Genomic DNA, 19,712 nt, shown 5'->3' with positions numbered 1-19,712 from the left:
TGTCTTTGCCAAAGACACTTGTACTTGGGCAGCAGTCTCCAGCCTGCCTGACTTCTGGGTTGGCATCACCTGTACCATTGACCTCAAAACTGCCTTGGTTCAACCAGATCCTTCAACAGACCTGGCCTCAGCTGGCTCCTGTCTGTCCTGCTGGCCCCATGACCTCAGCCATCCTCCCTCCATCCAGCCTCATCCTCATCCTCACATTCCAGTATTATCCAGCCTTTTTCTTGCCTGCCTCTCCCCATTCCTCTCCTGTGATCCCCTTGGATTCAGTACTTATGGCTGTATAAGGCAATCCACTTCCTGCCATGCCCTTCTGTGGTGACATTTTGTTTGTGCTGTAAGAAATAAAGCTTGCCTGAAGATTAGAGTGCAGAGCAGCCAGCTGCTAGTTCTTACCTCTACTGAATCCTCAGACCAAAGGGTTGTTTTTGTTTCTAGGGCTCCTCAGACTAAATGCTGTCTCTATGAAACCTCAGACTGAATGCTCTGAGCATCTCTCTTCTCCTACCTTGTATTCCTTTCTCCATCCAGCCATATCATATCACTCCTGTCTCCACCCCCTAGTGCTGCTATCAAAGCTGTGAGCTGTTTCTCTTTTACACTAATTCAATCTCCTGTAGCCCAGGGTGGCCTTGAACTAATAGAAATCTGTCTGCCTCAGTGTCTCAAGTGCTAGGATTAAAGCTGTGTACTACCCCTGCCTGGCCTCTATGGACCACCAGTGTGGCTAGCTCTGCACTCTGATCTTCAGGCAAGCTTTATTTGATAGATCACAAAGTATTACCACTACGGGCTGGAAAACAACGGCTCAGCAGTTAAAAGCACTAACTGTTCTTCCAAAAGACCATGGTTCAACTCCTAGCACCCACATGGCAGCTAACAACTATCTGTAACTCCAGTTCCAGGCAAAACACTAATGCACATAAGTAAAATTTAAAAAAAAAACAAAACAAAAACACCACACTCTCCATTCCACCCCACTACTACTGAAAGCTCCCACAAGTCCCTCTGCCCTAGCTCTGATTTTACCTCTGTATGAATATCCCGGTGCCTCTCATGCCAGCTCAGGAGAGGTGAATCTGTTTTTCTGGGACAGGGTTTCTCTGTGTAGAACAGGCTGGCCTTGAATTCACAGAGATCCCTCTGTGTCTCCCGAGTGCTGGAATTAAAGGCATGCCTCACCACCACAGATCGGCTTCTGAAACTTAGGATATGACTATTTTAAAACTATTTCCCCCTAACATTTACCAGAGGGCCTTGCACACAGGAGGGATTCAGTCAATGACTGACAGTTGGATTGGCTGAGAAAGGCTAAGGTCAGGCTGCCCCAGGCTCTCTCTAGGGGCTCACAAGCACCTGCAGCAGTGTAGAGAGGGTGGGGCGAATGTGAGTGTTTTCTAAGGTCTTATGTTCTTACCTGGTGCTTAAGCTCCCTGGGATTGGAACAGCAGGCACATCTGGAGAAGTGGAAGGGATTTCATAAATGCTCACATCCCCAGCTGAGAGAGACAAGAGTTCCCCAGGAGTTCTCTTCTTCATCAGCATGAGGAAGCCCCAGCTAAGTCTGTGAAGTGGAAACGTGGGCAGGTATTCATAGGGAACAAGGGAGCTGGTGTCTTGCTTTGAAGAAATTAAACCTAAAGGAATACTTCACTGTTTGGGTGAGCTATGGCATCAGAAAAGCAGTTATTCGCTGATAGGGATAGAATAGAACAGTACTTAGCCCTACTCTCCTACTAAATAGCCCTGAATATTTTGTAGAGGAAAATGGAGCTCAAGGCTTTTAACTTAATGTAGATGAATCAGGTTTGAAAAGAAAGAAAGAAAGAAAGAAAGAAAGAAAGAAAGAAAGACAAAGAAAAGGCCACAGACTGCCTGTAACACAGGTTTAAATAAATCCAGAGTCTAATCAATACTCAAAATGTCAGTGTCTCAGTTGACGATAACTCACAAGAACCAACAAATCTTTCATGGACATCAACCCTAGGATGGCAGAGGTTGCGGAAATAAGAAGGCTTTTAAATTTTCTTACTATTTATTTTTTGATAAGGTATTGTAATGTCACCTTCTAGCCAAGACTGGCCTTGGACATATAATCTGATCCCGCAACCCCAACCTGAGAATGGGGACTTACACATGTGGTACAGCTCTAACTTTAAGAACGCGTTTAGGGCTGGAGAGATAGCTGCTCTTCCAGAGGTCCTGAGTTCAATTCCCAGCAACCACATGGTGGCTCACAACCATCCGTTATGAGATCTGTTGCCCTCTGCTGGCATGCAGGCAGGAGACTGTATACATAATAAATAAATAAAATCTTAAAACAAAAAGCTATATTTGTAAAATGGGACTTAAAAGATGCATTGCTGTGGAGAAGTGGTTTTGCTTTTGTTTCCACAGGAAACAAGAAGCAGTGGATTCCTTCCTGGTTAAGATGGACCAAATTTGATCAAGGGGGACCTCCTGAATCTTGGCAGGTGATATCTATCAACAGATGTTATTAATGTTCTTCCCAGGACTTGGTCATTTTCTCAATTTTCTAAGGGACTCTAGAAATGCCTTTGCCCACAGACAACAGGAAGCAGTCTGGAGTAAATGATGCCCACATTCCCAAGAGTTGGGTGGTATGGATGGTCTTTGGTTATTTGATGGGTCATGGATGTTTGGTATAGTTAGGGGAATATAGGAATCAAGGAAAAAGACAACTATTAATCTAGGTATTTTGCATTGGCATGCATTTTGATACAATGATAACAATTTCAAGTTAATTTTCTTATACTGTACATATGTTTCTATTCTTGTTTAAAGGATTTTTGTATATTGGTGCAAATTTAAGGTTACAGTCCTTATATTGCACATCTATTTTCATTTTTGCTTAAAGTCATACCTAAACAGCTTGCTTAATTATGCAGTAAGAAGTATTAGTCCTTAAAAGCTATTCAGAATAATTAAGAAATACAGGCTAATAGTCAACCATATCTAGTTAGGTTTTTAAGGTAATACAGTGGTATAGTTTAGATGGATAGGTAATCTTCAAATGCTTCAAAACCTACAGAATATGGCATTTTTAATGTTTTAATGACTTTTAATAGACTTTTCCTGACATGAGATGCATCTGCTCATGGCAGCATCAATTACTTCAAAGAGGATGATGGGCATCAAAGAAACTCATTGTGGAGTTTTCTGTCAATGTGGCAAAGCTAGCCATTTGGGCAAGAAACTACTCTTGCCTGGTCTGTTTGACAGTATGCTGTATAAACTAGACATGCAGGACTCACAGGAAAATGACCACTAAACACAGCCAAAACTAGGTGGGGTGATCCTTCAGGTTCCTGCTTCACAGAAACTGAAAACATTCTACAAGACACAGAAGAAAGAGATGAACTTTGCTAATATAGATGGGACAGTCCTTCAAATTTCCTGCTTCACTGAAAACTCTGCTAGATGTTCAAGCCCAACAGGCCAAAGATGGATGCCCCAGTGTTACAGAAGGACTTTGGGTGACAGTCCAGGCAGCCAGATGTCTCTGTCATCTCCAGAGTTTGGGAAGTTGCTTGTAATGCATTTCCTGTTTACTCCAGTAATATTGTATACTCCTGGAGTATTCGATGGAATTGTAGACTGGATAATTATAATTATAGTTTTAATAATTGATAAATTAGATATAAAACTGTAGATTCACAAAGATAGGAAAAATGATAGTGTTTTCCATAATTTTGTGAAATACAAATAATCCAATAATACAAATAATATAAATATTGTAACTGTAATTTTGATTGATAACTGTTTTGTTTTGTAATTTTACTATGTTAAATTCAAGGAACAACATGCCTGCCGACCAATAATACCATGACCTAATGGCAATACTTAGATTAATAGAAATGGGTTAATTTAAATGTAAGAGCTGGTTAGTAATATGCCTGAACCATAGACCAATATTACTATTAATATTAATAGTATTGATATTAATATTAATACTATTAATATTAATTAATTAATAATTAATACTAATATTATTAATATTAAGCCTCAGTGGTTATTTAGAAAGTGGCAGGTAGGAGAGAAACATCCATTTACATTTTTTGTTTTGTTTTTTAAGATTTTATTTATTAATTATGTATACAACATTCTGCTTCCATGTATATCTGCACACCAGAAGAGGGCACCAGATCTCATAACGGATGGTTGTGAGGAATTGAACTCAGGACCTCTGGAAGAGCAGCCAGTGCTCTTAACCTCTGAGCCATCTCCCCAGCCCCTCCATTTACATTTGAATGAAAAATTTGAAAATTGTAGCCAATAAAACCCTTTAGAATTAAGATAACAAAACCAGGTGGTGCTGGCACAGGCCTTTAATCCCAGCAGATGGGAGGCAACTCTTTGTGAGTTCAAGGTCAGCCTAGTCAACCGAGTGAGTTCAAGGACAGGCTCCAAAGCAATACAGAGAAACCCTGTCTAGAAAAAACAAGCAAGGAGCTGGAGAGATGGCTCAGTGGTTAAGAGCACTGACTGTTCTTCCAGAGGTCCCGAGTTCAATTCCCAGCATCCACATGGTGGCTCACAGCCACTTTGAATGAGATCTGGTGCCCTCTGCTGGCATGCAGGCAGAAGACATAATAAATAAATAAAATCTTAAAAAAAATGGAAAAAGATAACAGGTGAAGGAGTGGAAAGAGGAACAGAGCAGTGAACTTGCTAGACACTGGGCCAAGAAAAGGTCACTTGGTTAAGTTGTTTACCTAGTAGCAGGAAACAATGTACATAAATCCCCCTGGTGGTCCACATATTTATTCCCAGCACTTGGGGAAATGGAGGCAGGAGGCCAGTGTTCAGGCCTCTGTAGGCTAAGTGAGACCTCTGCCTCAAAGAAAAATGTTTGAAACAGGCTCTCACTGTAACCTCACATGGTCTTTGGAACACACAGGTATCCTCTTGCTTCAGCTGGGATTATAGCCACGCCTAGCTGGGAAGAGTATATTTGAGCTCAATTCAATTTGTAAATTTTTAAAATTCTAGGGCCAGTCATGCTGGTGCACACCTTTAACCCCTCACTCAGAAGGAAGAGGCAGAGGCAGAGGCAGAGGCAAAGACTGATCCTTATGAGACTGAAACCAGTCTGGGCTGCTAGCTCCAGCTCCAGGACAGCCAAAGGTTACATACACACTGTTTTTGTTTGTTTGCTTTTGGTTTTTTTTTTGTTCTTTTTCTATGCTGTGTATAAAAAGCAGCACCATCTTCTGGAAGCAGTTTGCCTGCTGTTTTCAGGGACTCTTAGCAGCTTGCCGTTTTCCCCTCTCCCTTCTACACAGACAGCCAGGGAACAAGGTTGACCCAGGAGAAGTTTTGGAGGAGACATATAAAGGCCTTTTAGAGTCTGTTCTCCTTCTTCTTCTTCCTTTTTTGTTTTTGATTTTTGTTTTTTGAGACAGGGTTTCTCTGTGTAGCTTTGGAGCCTGTCCTGGCACTCGCTCTGGAGACCAGGCTGGCTTCGAACTCTCAGAGATCCACCTGCCTCTGCCTCCAGAATGCTGGGATTAAAGGCATGGGCTGTAAGACCCCCGGAAAGCTCAGGCTTCCAGGATCTTAGCCCAGGACCGTGGCCACCCCAATCACCAGGCTGAGTCGAAAGCTTGATGCAAACTGCAAGAGGCTTTATTGTTGTTTAACGAGCTAACCCCATGTTAGCTCGGGTCTTTCATCCATCCACCGTGGCTGATGGCTACAAAAGACAGTTCGAAGCGGCTGCATAGAGATCTTATAGGGCAGCGTAAGGGGAGTGTCTAGGGGTACACACAGGCTCAGGATTGGTGTGCCTCCAGGCTTAGAGGGTTTGCCCTGTGTTGATTGGTCAACTGGTTGTTATGGCCAATAGGCCCTCCCAGGGTGGTTGCTATTGTCCATAAGGCACACCCAGAGCCATAAAGCACAGCACCACCAGCTAACTTCTGATTGGTTCCTTGCCACGAGGCAGGCATCTGACTTCTAGTGACCAAGGCAAGGTAAGATAAGCACGTGTCCGGCTGTTATGGCTGCCGAAAGGGGCAGGCATCTGACCTTAGTGACTAAGACAAGGTCAGGTAAGCACGTGTTCGACTGTTATGGCTGCCCGAATGGGGGAGGTGGCCCCTTCACCTGTCCTTTGGCATTTCCTGTAAGGTGACTGGATATAGTAAGGTTGGTTGTTTGAAAACCTTGGGCTTTTCCTCCCTAACCTCATAATACACTGCTGAGATTGGTTCTCCTTTAAATTCCTTTGTCTGGGTCTGAATATCTCTATAATCTGTTTTAATAAGTTTTACTAATACTTGTATTCTGGCATTCATATTAAGCCACTTTTTTAGAGATGAGGCAAGAATGATCTAACTGATAATGCTTGTAATTGACATTATATAAATCTCCTCTATGTTAATTATCCTCTCATTTCATTTCTCCCTTTTTAAACCATCCATTATGTAACCATACAGACACCTAACTGCTTCCACTGCAATAGTGTTTCCCTTTTTTCTTGTTTTTTAGGTTTTTTGAGACAGGGTTTCTCTGTGTAACACCCTTAGCTGTCCAGGAACTCGCTTTGAAACCAAGTTGGCCTCGAATTTACAGACACCTGCCTGCCTCTGCCCCGAGTGCTGGGATTAGAGGCATGGGCCACTACTGTCCAGTGTTTCCCAGTTTTGAATGTGTGCAAAACTTTTTTTTTAAACTGAATCTCCCTTCTAAGAATCCCAATTGTCTCACCAAATCTGCTGAAGATGGCGATGAAGATGATGGTGGAGTAGGAGGCTGACTGCTGCTGCATGGAACAGTAGAGCCTGCGCTGGTAGAGCCTAGTGTGGCAGCAGCCAAAGGAGGGAGCACGGAAAGCCCACAATCCACCAGGAGAGGGAGCCCTGCGCACAGGGCAAATGTGGGGCATAGGCACATAATTGCAGGAGATGACTAAAGGCAGAGCTGGTTGGTGGTAAGGGGCTAACTTTGGCAGCCATAGGAGCCCGAGCACCTGTGGAGTTTGCTGCCAATAGGTTGCAAGGGAAAAAATCCCAGACTCACTCGGAAGGCTTGGGGGGAAAAAAGCAAAACCTAGCCAGTGGGGGGGGGAGGGGTGACTCTAGCCACATGGTGCTATGGCATGTGCAGGTGGCTGCAAAGCCACAGGAAAGCAGAATTTTCATGAATTCATGCCCCACGTTGAGCACCTGATGAAGTGTGATCCTAGTTAGTATTAATGAGGAAAACCCCGAGTGAGATATGGGATAAGAGCTGAAAGAAGAAAAGGACCAGCCACAGTCACCTCTTACCTCTCTACCTCTTCAGCTCAAAAAAGGGCTGAGCTCCTTTCTCCACCCTGCCTTATCACTTCCTGTCTGTCTATACAGACCACCAGTCCTCTATTGTTAACCTATGGCTAGCTCCATCCTCTGAAAACAAGGCAAGTTTTGTCAGAACTCTAACAAAATATCTCAAAACATGGGATTTCTAATAGAAAAAGAAAGCTTTTAACAGCCGAGCCATCTCTGGTCCCCAGAGTCCACTTGCAACTCGTGCAAACAGCACTTGAAGCTTTCCCAGTGCAGTTTATGTTACACCATGTTTCCTTCTCCCTCAGAGTGGATCAGTGAGTATCAAGATTCAGTATTAGACCCAGAGGCCCTGAGGGTCGAAGTAGACACATTCATGGAGGCTTATGACAAGAAGATAGCTGAGGTAGGGGTTCGTGTATGGCCCCCACTTATCAATGTGTGCAGCCATGGGGAGGAGGCGCCACAAGTATTGTGGGTTGTAGTGTGGTGCCTGAGAGAGAATGGTGGTGGCAGCCTTTCCTTGGTTACCATAGGGAGTGCAGGCTCCTATATGTGCTTGCTGAAACCTGGGCCACCTGGCTGGGTGACATCGATGCTAACTGGTATGCAGGTGAGGGAAATGTCATATGTCTGTTTGTCAACACTTATTGTGGGGGCACTCAGGCCAGCAGACACAGTGTGTGCCCAAGGTGGTTTACTGCAGGAGGCGGCAGTGGGCCTCTAGGCAACCGTGCATCCTGCTGCTGCAGAGCGCTGCCCATCAACAGTCTCTTCCATGCAGGAGGAGACCAAGGCCAAGGAGGAGGAAGGTGTTCCTGATGAGGAGGGCTGGGTGAAGGTGACCCGCAGGGGCCGCAGGCCTGTGCTCCCTCGAACAGAAGCAGCCAGCCTGCGTGTTCTCGAGAGGGAGAAAAGGAAACGTGCACGCAAGGAGCTGCTCAACTTCTATGCCTGGCAGCACCGAGAGACCAAGATGGAGCGTAAGGGACACCTGAGGGCAGCCTACAGGCCTGTGCAGGGAGCAGGGTGTCCTCAGGCACATCCTCTACAGGCTGAGGGTCTGAGTCCCTGTCCACAGTGCCCCTACTGCTCCCCAGACATAGATAGTACTTCCCTGGGGGCAGAAGCACATGGGGAAGGGACCTGTCAGCCCCCAACCAGAAGGTGTCTGACCACAGAGTTCTGAGGGACTGGATAGTGGGGGTGTATGGGGGACTAGAGCAGCCTACTTGAGTGTTCCATATGGGAGTACATGCTCTTGCTGTTGTCAGCATGCATGCTGCTCACTGGACATTTCTGTGAGTGTGAGGAGGATCAGTCCTCTCCTGAACATGGAGTGCGCTCAACAGCTGCCTTCAGACCAGACATTTGTAGGCACTGACACCTGCCTCACTGTCTCCCACCCCTCAAAGCTCCTGCACTGTCCTGGACCCCAAGCTGCACCTTAGAGATTCAGGTGCCACCTCTGACTTAGGTCACTTGGTGACTGTTTACCTGCTGATTCTGAAGTCCCCTATAACAAGGCTTCATCTAGGGAAAGGGTCCCTAGGACTGCTTCTTCTAGGGAGCAGGAGAAGGGTTAGGAGTCCTGCTTTCTCTGGCACTCTCTTCTCCCTGGTACATTTTCATCTCAAACCTCGCACATGATCATCCCACCTCAGCCTCTAGAGTGGCTGTGGTTAAGTGTGCAGTTCTGTTTCCGTGCAGGATCCCTCTTGATCCAGAGCACAGCAGGAGGAGAGGGGTATGGGGTCAGAGAGGGAGAATTGTGTAGCTGCCCTGGAACATGAGGGTGGGGATCCCCCTTTAGTGGGGTAGCTGGCAGTTACTGCACAGGTGCTCAGTGTGACACGTCCTGTGTCCCTTCAACCCCCAGATCTGGCACAGCTGCGCAAAAAGTTTGAGGAGGACAAGCAGAGGATTGAACTGATGCGTGCCCAACGCAAATTCCGACCCTACTGAGCTGTTCTGGTCCCTGGAGAGCAGGCTTTGAGAACACAGGACCAACAGGACTGCTCCCTCAGGGACTGATTTGGGAAGCAGACACCAGGCCAAGAAGCTGCTGCTGTGTCTCCAGCTCCATCTCTACACCCACTGGCTGGAAGTGCAAGGCCACAGGTGGATGTGGCCTTCAGAGAGATGGCTCTTCCCTCTCCAGCTTGTAAAGACACCTGGGAAACCTGACTGACTTTCTGCTCCCACCCTTTGCCCTCAATGAAGTCCCCGCCCACAACAGAGTCATTTGCAATGCAGTGAAGATGGGGGAGGATTTTATTGCCACACAGCCTGATACCAGGACGAGCTCCAGAGACTCTTACCCAGTCCTGCTCCCCCAGCGCCACAAGCTCCCCTGTCCCCTTCTTGAAGTCAGATATTAAAGGTCAGAAACATATCCCCATGCTCCTAGCTCTGCCACAGGAGTCTCTGCTGCCCCTCTTGGTGTTTGATACCAGTGAGACCCACACCACATTTAGTGGACTGAGGGTGCTGGACAAATTGTGAACAAGCTCAAAGGCCAGAGCTACAGCCTGGAAGCAGTCCTGGGTTGGCTCTGGAGGAAGGCGCTGACAATTCCAGCCATAAGGTGTTGGTTGTTCATGTGGACGTAGTGATTGCCTGGGATTTCCACATACTGGAATCGCTGGAGAAAGGGGCAGGTGGTGAGATGTTGTTTTTCCAATCAGGAGACTCCATAGCTGACTGCCTCCAAGTAGGTCAGGGACAACCCTCTTCCCAGCAGCCTGGGGACTTGGAGGCTGTTCCAGGAATATAGGCATCTGAGCTGTGAGACTGCAGTGCTAAACTGGGGCAGTTACAGTCAGGGTCCCTGCCAGTTTTGATGGGACATGAAGCACTGTCATCTCCACGAAAGGCAGGGTTCAGGACCGCTCCCACTGCAGAGCACCCCAAATAGGAGAACCCCCTTCCTGGTAGCATCCCTGGGCTGTGTACAAAGGATACAGGCCTAGGAGATTTAAGTGGATGATGACCATAGAGAGCCAGGACCTACACCGGCTCCTGGTTCCAGCACAGGCTCCCCCTGCTCAGTAGCCATCACACTTGCCAATGTGCTGGTGCCAGCATCAGTGGAGGCGAGTGCAGAGCTGCTTCGAAGAGCTGGGCCCCAAGTAATCCTGGCAAGGAGTCAGGTGAGGACAATAAAACTGAGGACCTGCCAACCTAAGCTGTCTCCTTCCTCAACTCCTTGTGTTCTGGGTTTCTGGGGAATGGCCATGGAAGGGTGAGGCCTGCCAACTCCTTGGATACTGAGTGATTGCAACTTGGATGCAAAGTGATTGTCGGTTTCAGAACAGAAGACATGCCCAACCTCTCAGCCTCTTAGGGCACACATCTTACCTCTTTTAGGATGGTTCTTAGTGTGTCCACCATGAAGAATAGGGGTTCCTTGTTCTCATCGTTGGCTCGTCTGACATCATAGTACCCCTGTGTTGCTCTGGGAGCAAAAGGTTGGGGTGTCTCTCAGTGCTGAATCTTAACAGAGCCCTGTGCCATTTCTGGGTTTCAGGACCTGAAGAGCCCATGCCTGGGTAGCCTCTCATTTTCCTTCCGCTATGTCCATGTGAGCCTAGATTGATCCTGAGGTCCAGTCATTTCGTACCAGCTTCCTCTTGGAGCCATAGCAAGCTAGCACAAACGGAATGCCTGTCAGGGAGCAGCTTTCAGTACTGTGGAAAGTGGGGGCCAATGAAAGCTGAGCTGAGATCTGAACTGGCTGCCAAGGCCAGGCTTTCTTAACATAAAACCTCCTGAGGAGAAATGTACACATCACACTACCATCCCCCTGTCTGTATGAAGCACACTGTAGCCTAGGCTGGCCTCTTCTAGGGCCATGTCATAGCCTTGCCATGCTCTTCCTAGTCCTGGTTTGCAGGAGTGAGCCACCATGCCAGGCCAGTTCCTTGTTTTTAAGTTCACATTTGCCATAACTTATAACAGTGTTAACATTGCCCCAACTCCATCATGACTTAAAGTTTAACTTAAAAATTAAGCTTCCAAACATCCATGAACAACCCATGTCAAAGTCTCAAATGTCCTCTGATTTCCCTGCTGTTGCCGTAACCACCACCACCAACCAAAAGGAAAGGATCAGGCTAGACCAACAGCATGTTGCCAGCCTGGGAAAATTCCCAACTGATAATTCTGAATGTGCCTGGCAGTGATGGTGCATTCTTTTAATATCAGCACTCCGGAAAGAGACACAGGCAGGTCTCTGATTTTGAGGCTGGCCTGGTCTACTGAGCGAGTTCCAGGACAGCCAGGGCTACAGAGAGAAACCCTGTCTGGAAAAAACAAACAGAAAATCCCTGAATGTGAAGACAATCCTGTGACGTCTTTCACCTCATTGGACTTCAGGGTTAACTTGATTGATGGGGCTAGGGGGCGTGTCCCCTCCTGCATCACTCCAAGTGCATACTTCATGGTGCTGTGCACTCAAACAGGACAACCTTCCCTAATGGAGTGCGACGTAATTTCCAAAATTGCCTGTGCCCTTTCTATGATGTGCCTTCTGCTTCCTCAGCATGAGAAACTGGAATCATAAGCACAGTTCAAGTTGACGTTCCCCAAAGACCTGCTCATCTGTGCTGCAGTCCTCACCCCTGGCCCCTGCTCCCCTCAGTCCTCACCCCTGCCCCCTATCCCCTGCAGTCCTCATCCCTACCCCCTGCTCCCCTGCCATCCTCACCCCTGTCCCCTGATCCCCTGCAGTCCTCACCCCTGCCCCCTGCTCCCCGGCAGTCCTCACCCCTGCCCCCTGCTCCCCGGCAGTCCTCACCCCTACCTCCTGCTCCCCTGCAGTCCTCACCCCTACCCCCTGCTCCCCTGCAGTCCTCACCCCTGCTCCCTGCTCCCCTGCAGTCCTCACCCCTGCCCCCTGTTCCCAGGCTCTTCTTGCTTTGCCTTCCCCCTCCCAGCACCTGTTGACAGAAATGGTTCCTGAGAAAGTGGACTGTGGTGTGCTGTCACAATGGGAGAACTGACACCCTGTGCCACCCTCCCTCAGTGGTAACCGGTTTTGGGGGCATTAAGGGTACTTGTTCAAGACTCACTTGACCAGCAACACATTGGCCTGCAGGCGTCTGATAAAGTGAACAAACATCTCCTTGCTCACGAAGTCAAAGCTGTGCTCTGGCTGCAGAAAAAAAAACAGGGAAAATGCTTGTGACCAACTCCCATGTGACCTGTACTCAGAGTCCTTATTTCAGGACACCTGGGTTCCATCGAGGTCAGCTAGGCCACCCACCCCAGGAGGCCAGTGTCCACCTAGTCACTTCCTCATCAAGTCTTCTTAGCTTCCATAAATCAAAGTTCTGTCTCCCACCTCCCATCTCTCTTCTCCCTCTGCTGGACTCCATTCACAGAACCTTTACAGTTGGGTGTGGCTGTTGATTTGGGCTTGCTCCAGGGACTTTTTAGGACTTAGGAGCCCCTGCAGCCTCTTCCCAGTGGGGAGTCAGCTGTGGGCTCTGGACTCTGACTCGCAGAGCTCACACACTTTATGAAACTGCTTCCTTCCACTTGGAAGAAATGTGTTTGGCGCACAGCACAGAGTGAGTCCTCCATACTGTGTCTCCACCCAGCCCTCACTGCTGGCCCTGCTGTTTAATGTGCTATGCTGCAGTGCCCCAAACGGAGGCCTGCAGCCCCAACAGCTACTGATGGACCCTGCAGGTCACTGCACGGCAGGTGTGATACTCATGCTAGGATCAGGAGACTTCCTAGGAGAGCAGATAGTTACTAAAGGTAAATAAAGATGTCAGCACAGCTGGGCTGAGGCTGTAGGTCAGTGGCAGAGAGCCTGCCTGTTATACACTGGGCCCTGTGAGCATCTGATACCCAGTCTATTGCGCACCATGACACATTCTCTCCTGGGCTGGACAGATGTCTCAGCAGAGTCCTTGTGACAAGACCTGAAACTGATCCTCAGACATCACATTTAAAACAACTGGGCACGATGTCACATTCCTATAATCTCAGCCTCAAGAGGCAGGGACAGTGGATCTTTGGAGTGTGCTGGCCACCAGCTTAGCCTATTTGAAAAGTGTGAGACCATCCCCCAAAAACAGACAGTATAGATGTGAGGATGGTGGCTGGGGAACTATAGCCAAGGGTGACCTCTGACCTGCACATGCACATCGTACACGTCCTCACACAGACACACAACAAGGGCACTCCTTGTCTTCTCCTCAGATTAAGATCACCATGGGAACCTTCTCATAGCAAAGATTCCCACACCAGTTAGGAATCCCCACAGTGTCTCAGTTCTGTTCTCAGATGAGAACAAGTGCTGGAGAGCTGTGACAAGCTGCCTCCCAGGGAAGGCCGATTCTGTGGCTTCACCTTCTCCAACAAGTTTGGGGTGGGTGTAGAGGGAGTCTCTCTGAACCCTAATCACAGCCAACACCTCACAGGACTGGGCCTCTGCCTGTGATCTCCTTTTCCTTAGGAACTGAATTGTCTGGCTCAAGGATACAATCAGGCCTCAACCTTAATTTATAAAGTAGGTCTCAGGAGAGGAGTAGGGGATGCTACCTCTGCTTATGCCTGCAGATGTGAAGCTCTTCTGAGTTTCCATGGCAGCTTATTCTTCCTCTGTGTGCTGACCATGCTGAGGGCCCCTGCCTGTCCTTTTGTCAGCTGCCTGTTCCCCTACAATGTCTTATTACAGTTTTATTTCCTGACCCACTTTTCTTTGTTTGTTTGTTTGTTTTTCAAGACAGGGTTTCTTGTAGCCTTGGAGGCCGTCCTAGAACTAACTTGTAGACCAGGCTGGTCTCTATGAACTCAGAGATCCATCTGCCTCTGCCTCCTGAGTGCTGGGCTTAAAGGTTTGCGCCACCAACTCCTGGTTCATTTTTTTTTTTTTTTTTGAGTGATAAGATTAAGCCAACAGCAAGGTAAATGGATGGCCAGCTTGGTGAATTTTGCACTGGACACAGGATATGAGACCTGGACCCAGGTCAATGTGCCCTGCTGGTCCTGAGACTCACCAGAGTCCTCTTAGAGGGGAGACCGGCTCTGTTCTCTAACCTTCTTGCCCCACTACTGGCTTCCTTCACTCTGCAACTGTCTCTGAGAGACTTCTCTCATAAGGGAGCCTGGAAATAATACACAGTCCTGAGACAAGGGTCTGTGACCATGTACATGAACACAGACATGTATGAAAAGGCACTTGGGGACACTTGAGACAAGTGTATCAATTTGAGCACACATGGATTAAATTCATAAATAGGAGAAAGGGATCTGGGGACATAGCCATTGATAGAACACTTGCCTAGCATGTACAAGGTCTTGAGTTCAACTGCCAGCACCCTGCCTTCCATGTGTGTGTGAGAGAGAGAGACAGATTGAGGAACCCTTGTGCATCATTGGTGGGAAGATAAAAGCAGTGCAGCCTCCGGAGACAACAGTTTGGCAAGTTACAAGTTACCGTGTGCTACAGCAATTCTCTTAGAACTAGAAGCAAGGACTCAGACACTTGCACTCATGTTACAGTAACAATGCTCTCAATTGCCAAAACATGAAACCCCAATGTCTATCAGCAGAGGGCTAGACATGGAAAATATGGTGTGCGGATTGCAAGTTGGCTCAGTAGATAAACCACATGCTGGCAAGCTGAGTTTGATCCATTACACTCATTTGGAGGAAGGACAGACTCCCAATTGTCTTGACTTCCACAGAAGCATCCCCTTACCCTTACACACTCACTCACTCACTCACTCACACACACACACACACACACACACACACAGAGAGAGAGAGAGAGAGAGAGAGAGAGAGAGAGAGAGAGAAATAAATCAAAAATAGACATCAAAAAGATGTTTAAAGAAAAAAAAAAAAAAAACCTCTCAGAGACTTGCCTGCCTCTGTCTCCACATGCTGGGATTACAGTCCCCAGGCTGGAATAGCTAGTTTTTGGTGTCACAAAGGTGTGAGCATGGACTGGTGATTTACATGGAAGGATCTGGAAAGCATGATGATGGGGAGAAGAAGCCAGGCACTGAAGGACAAGCATAGGTAACTCATGAAAGTAGAAGCAAACAGCCAACTTCACAGAGACAGAAAAGTAAATTAGGGGTTGCTGGAGAGAGAGGGGAGGACTTAGTTTTTTAGTGGGTTCAGTGTTTACTGAGGATGACAGAGGTTGGGCTAAGGGGTTTGTGACGGTTACAAAAAAAAAAAAACAAAAAAACAGTGTATTTAATACTACCCAGCAGTGTACTTACAGGCATCTAAAATGGGGACTATATCTTGTGTGTCTTTACTATGCTATGCATATAATTTTAAAAGCACTTTCAAGAAAAGACCACAGGCAATCTATGAAGGCAGCAGGAAGACAGTGGCACTTACCACAGAGAGCCTCCGGTCCCTGTTCAGCACCACACCTGGGGAAAATACAAAGCATGGTAGCTTCAGTGTCACCTGTTACAGGAAGGGACTCACCTGGCTTCCTGGGGAAGTCGAAGTCTTCACACAGGGCTCATGTCTTCCATCTGGGCTAGAGAAAGTCACCTGTCATCAGGAGCCCTGCACTTCTGCCCTGGGATTATTCTAGTGCAGAGCTTGGTCAAGGCTGTCTGACCACAGCACATGGGCATCTCCTCAGACCCCAAGGGCCAGAGAAGGATGATGATGGAGACACTCAGATTCTCTCATCCTTCCCTCTCCTTCTTGTTGTTTTTAGATTGGATCTCACTGTGAGACCCTTGATAGCCTAGAACTCACTCTATAGACCAGGCTGGCCTCAACTCACAGAGATCTGCCTGCCTCTGCCTCCAAGTGCTGGGATTAAAGGCATTTGCCTCCACTCTAGGCTCTAACTCTCACCTCAGAGAAAGAAACTGTTCATTTGGTTGTTTTGTTTGTTTGTTTTTTGTTTTTTTGTTTCTTCGAGACAGGGTTTCTCTGTGTAACTTTGGAGCCTGTTCTGGCACTCGCTCTGGAGACCTGGCTGGCCTCGAACTCACACAGATCTGCCTGCCTCTGCCTCCCGAGTGCTGGGATTAAAGGTGTGTGCCACCAACACCGGGCTTCATTTGGTTGTTTAAACACTGGAAAACAGAGAGTAATGGAGACCACTGGTATCCTTGTCAGAGTAGGTCCCGGCCATGTTTGATGTCTAATCTACCTCTCTAGAAAGGTTTAGCCACACCCTCTCCTCTGCCACATCTATGATTCCTGGAGAACTGTGTGCAGGGGGAGGGCACACCAGCCTCTGCTGTCATGTAGGAACTCACAAGCCTTGGAAGTCTCCAGGAGCTGGCAGGGAATGGAAAAGCCAACTCTGGGGAAATGGGAAGGGCTGCAGGTGTGAAGGTAGGGAGAGACCTGCCTACAAGTCTGCTCAACTCCCTTGCTCGCAGCCACCAAAGTGAAAAGTGCACAGCCACCAAAGAAAAGTGCACAACCACCATAAAAATACACAGCCACCTGCACGCCTTTAATCCCAGCACTCTGGAGGCAGAGGCAGGGGCAGGTGGATCTCTGTGAGTTCGAGGCCAGCCTGGTCTCCAGAGCAAGTGTCAGGATAGGCTCCAAAGCTACACAGAGAAACCCTGTCTAGAAAAACCAACCAACCAACCAACCAAACAAACAAACAAACAAAATCAAAAAAAAAAAAAAAAAAAACCCACAGCCACCAAGGAAAAGGTGGAGTCAGACTTGGACACCTGCAAATGGTCTAAGTCCCCAGTGTGTTAAACACTTAAATGCAAATATAAGCCGTGAGGAGTTTTCGAATCAAACAAGGACAAGATTCCAATTAGAGTATCCATAAAAAGACACAGGTCCAGTGTCAATTCTACAATTCTGCACTCAAGAAAAGAAACCACTCCAAGACTAGTCTAGAGAGAAGTGAGAACTAGAGGGCAGGAGGTTCCAGTTCCATGTCTGCAACATGGGGAAGCTGTTAAAATGAGACAAAGCCAAGGACTGGACATAGAAGGGGACAGATGCTTACACTGCTCTCTGGGGCTTCCAACCTCCATAGCCTTCAAATAAATCTCCTTTCTTTTTCTGCAGTGCTGGTGTTGGAACCCAGGATCTTGTGCATGAGGAGCAAACATTCTACCACTGAGCTAAAAGCCAAACCTTACACTTTATTCTTTGTTTTGTTTTTTAGAGACAGTATTTCTCAGTGTAGCAGCATTGGCTATCTTGGAACTTGTCCTGTAGATCACATAGATCCAATTCCCTCTGCTTCCTTAGTGCTTGGAATAAAGGCATGCATCAACACTGCCCAGCTTTTGTGTTGTTGTTGTTTTTTATTTTTGGCCAACTCTTTTTCATGTTTAAAGAACCATTTATGTATGTATGTATGTATGTATTTATTTATTTATTTAGAGATAGGTTCTACTATGTAATCCTTCCTAGCATAAATTTGCTGTTTAGAACAGGCTAGCCTCAAAATCACAGAGATTTGCCTGCTTCTGTATCTTTGAGACAGGCTTTTTTTTTTTTTTAATATGACTGAAAGAAGACAAAGGTGATAAAAAAAACTCAAGGTAGGGGGGCTGGAGAGATGATTCGGTGGTTAAGAGCACTGGCTGCTCTCCCAGAAGTCCTGGGTTCAATTCCCAGCTCTCATATGGCAGCTCACAACTGTCTATTACTCCAGTTGTAAGGAATCCAACAGATACACATGCAGGCAAAACACCAAGCACACAAAATAAAAATAAATCACTTTAAAAAAAAGAAAAAGACTCTAAAATGATGACTGGGCTGTTCCTATAGCTGAGAATGGTTGAGATGGGACATAGGGACAGACACACATACACACACACAAACACACAGACACAGGAAAAGCAATGCATGAATCCAGAAGCTATTCTGAAGAAAAAGGCAATCACGGAAACATAGAAGAATGCTATTTTCTGTAATTATTAGGGTTTTGCCTCTAATTAGAGATTATGGAACTCTTAGATGATAAATGGAATGTTTAATTGTTGATAGAGCTCTAGCCAGGCACCTGTGACCCCAGACACACAGAAGATCATATGGCTGAGAGGTTTTTCTGGTCGCCCAACTCTCAGGTCACCTCAGCCTAATGAATTCAAGGGAGAGGCCTCTGTCCCACTCTGGGCTGGCACTCACATCCAGTCACCTGTTCTGTTCGATGAAGGATCCTCTCTGCTCTTGCAGGGTGGGGCCCTGGGGAGGGTTGTACATTCCTCTAGGTCTGGGTCTAGCTGATCCTGGCTGATTAGAGAATGTGAAAATACTTCAGAAAGGAGGGGGACTCAGGAATGGGGAGATGGCTTAGCTCATAAAGTGTCTGCTGTACAAGCCTAAGGACCTGAGTTTAATCCAGCACCAAAATGAAAAGCCAGACATGACAGCATGTGCCTGTAATCACAGTGGTGAGGAAGTGCTGGCCAGCCAGTCCACCTGAGTCCTTGCCGAGACAGCCTGTCTCAGAAATAAGGTGGAGGACAGAGGAGATGGCCAGCAGGGAAAGGCACTTGCTGCCAAGTTTGAAGACCTGAGTTCGGTCCTGGGATCCCCACAGTAGAGGTGAGAAGAGAGAACTGATTCCCATAGATTATTCTGGCCTTCACATAGATCCATGGCATCACACACACACACACACACACACACACACCTACAGGTAGGGAGCAGAGGAAATCCTGAGTCAATGAGGTCCTGAGTAAATGTGTGCTGTTGACATGGATGACCATGTCAAGGACCCAGAGCCTAAGACCCATGGAGGAATGGCCCAGTTACCCAACAAAGGCTCCTAAGGCTCAGAGGCAAATGGCAAAGTCTTCCTCTGGTCTCACTGTGGATTTTCACAGTGTTTTCAAGAATTACCCACTATAACTCCCTCTACCCCTGATATTTGCAGCCTGACACAGCTCCCCACAGACACTGCACCTACCAGATTAGCTAAACCTGCCTCCTGGATCCAGAAATTCCAGAAGCCCCTTGACCTTGTTTATCTGTGTGAGAATGGAGGAGAATGGAGAGAGGTAGGGAAAAGAGAGAGGAGGGACAAAGAGGTAGGTAGAGAGAGAGAGTGTTGGGGCTAGAGGCCTAGAACAATGCTTTCCTAACACTATCCAGAGACCCAGCAGGATCTGAATCTTCCTTCTCCTAAACTTATTCTGCTACATAGGGGTGCTTTCACAGCAGTGCTCCCATCCCTTGCCTGCTCCCAAGCACAGAGACTCAACTTCTCAGCAATGCCCACTGTCTCCAGAGTGACCATTCAGCACCTGTGCCCACATTTCAGGCAACCAGAGACCAGTCAGATTCCCTGGTCTGGCTGGGAAAATGCCTCTTATGGATTAGCCCATTTCTGTACAGGGAACCCCTGGGTTAGCCATCTTTGTGGGGCACAAAAGCCTAGGACCTAACCTTCATATTGGTTTGTAGGGAAATGAGATAGGCTAC

At 47.3% G+C, this 19,712-nt stretch overlaps 2 protein-coding genes across 2 annotated transcripts in view; one reads left to right on the top strand and one right to left on the bottom strand.

The window, feature by feature from the left end:
- Positions 1-7,555: 7,555 nt before the first annotated feature.
- Positions 7,556-9,693, top strand: LOC113833549 (putative ribosomal RNA-processing protein 7 homolog B). The gene is made up of 3 exons (XM_027396100.2): positions 7,556-7,704; positions 8,083-8,281; positions 9,178-9,693. The coding sequence occupies exons 1-3, from the start codon at positions 7,588-7,590 to the stop codon at positions 9,261-9,263; spliced, it is 402 nt and encodes a 133-aa protein (XP_027251901.1). The 5' UTR covers positions 7,556-7,587; the 3' UTR covers positions 9,264-9,693.
- The window catches only part of Serhl2 (serine hydrolase like 2), a 110,249-nt gene continuing 100,091 nt past the window's right edge, over positions 9,555-19,712 (bottom strand). Inside the window, exons 12-14 of the mRNA XM_035438811.1 lie at positions 12,371-12,453; positions 10,659-10,755; positions 9,555-9,942 (exon numbers count right to left, since the gene is read on the bottom strand). Coding sequence (XP_035294702.1) covers positions 9,823-9,942; positions 10,659-10,755; positions 12,371-12,453 — 300 coding nt within the window. The 3' untranslated portion in view covers positions 9,555-9,822. The remainder of the gene's footprint in view (positions 9,943-10,658; positions 10,756-12,370; positions 12,454-19,712) is intronic.

The sequence above is a fragment of the Cricetulus griseus genome, chromosome 2 (assembly GCF_003668045.3).
Source record: "Cricetulus griseus strain 17A/GY chromosome 2, alternate assembly CriGri-PICRH-1.0, whole genome shotgun sequence".
NCBI lineage: Eukaryota > Metazoa > Chordata > Mammalia > Rodentia > Cricetidae > Cricetulus > Cricetulus griseus.
The sequence above is the reverse complement of the archived record's forward strand: the minus strand, read 5'-3'. Positions and strand labels throughout refer to the sequence as shown.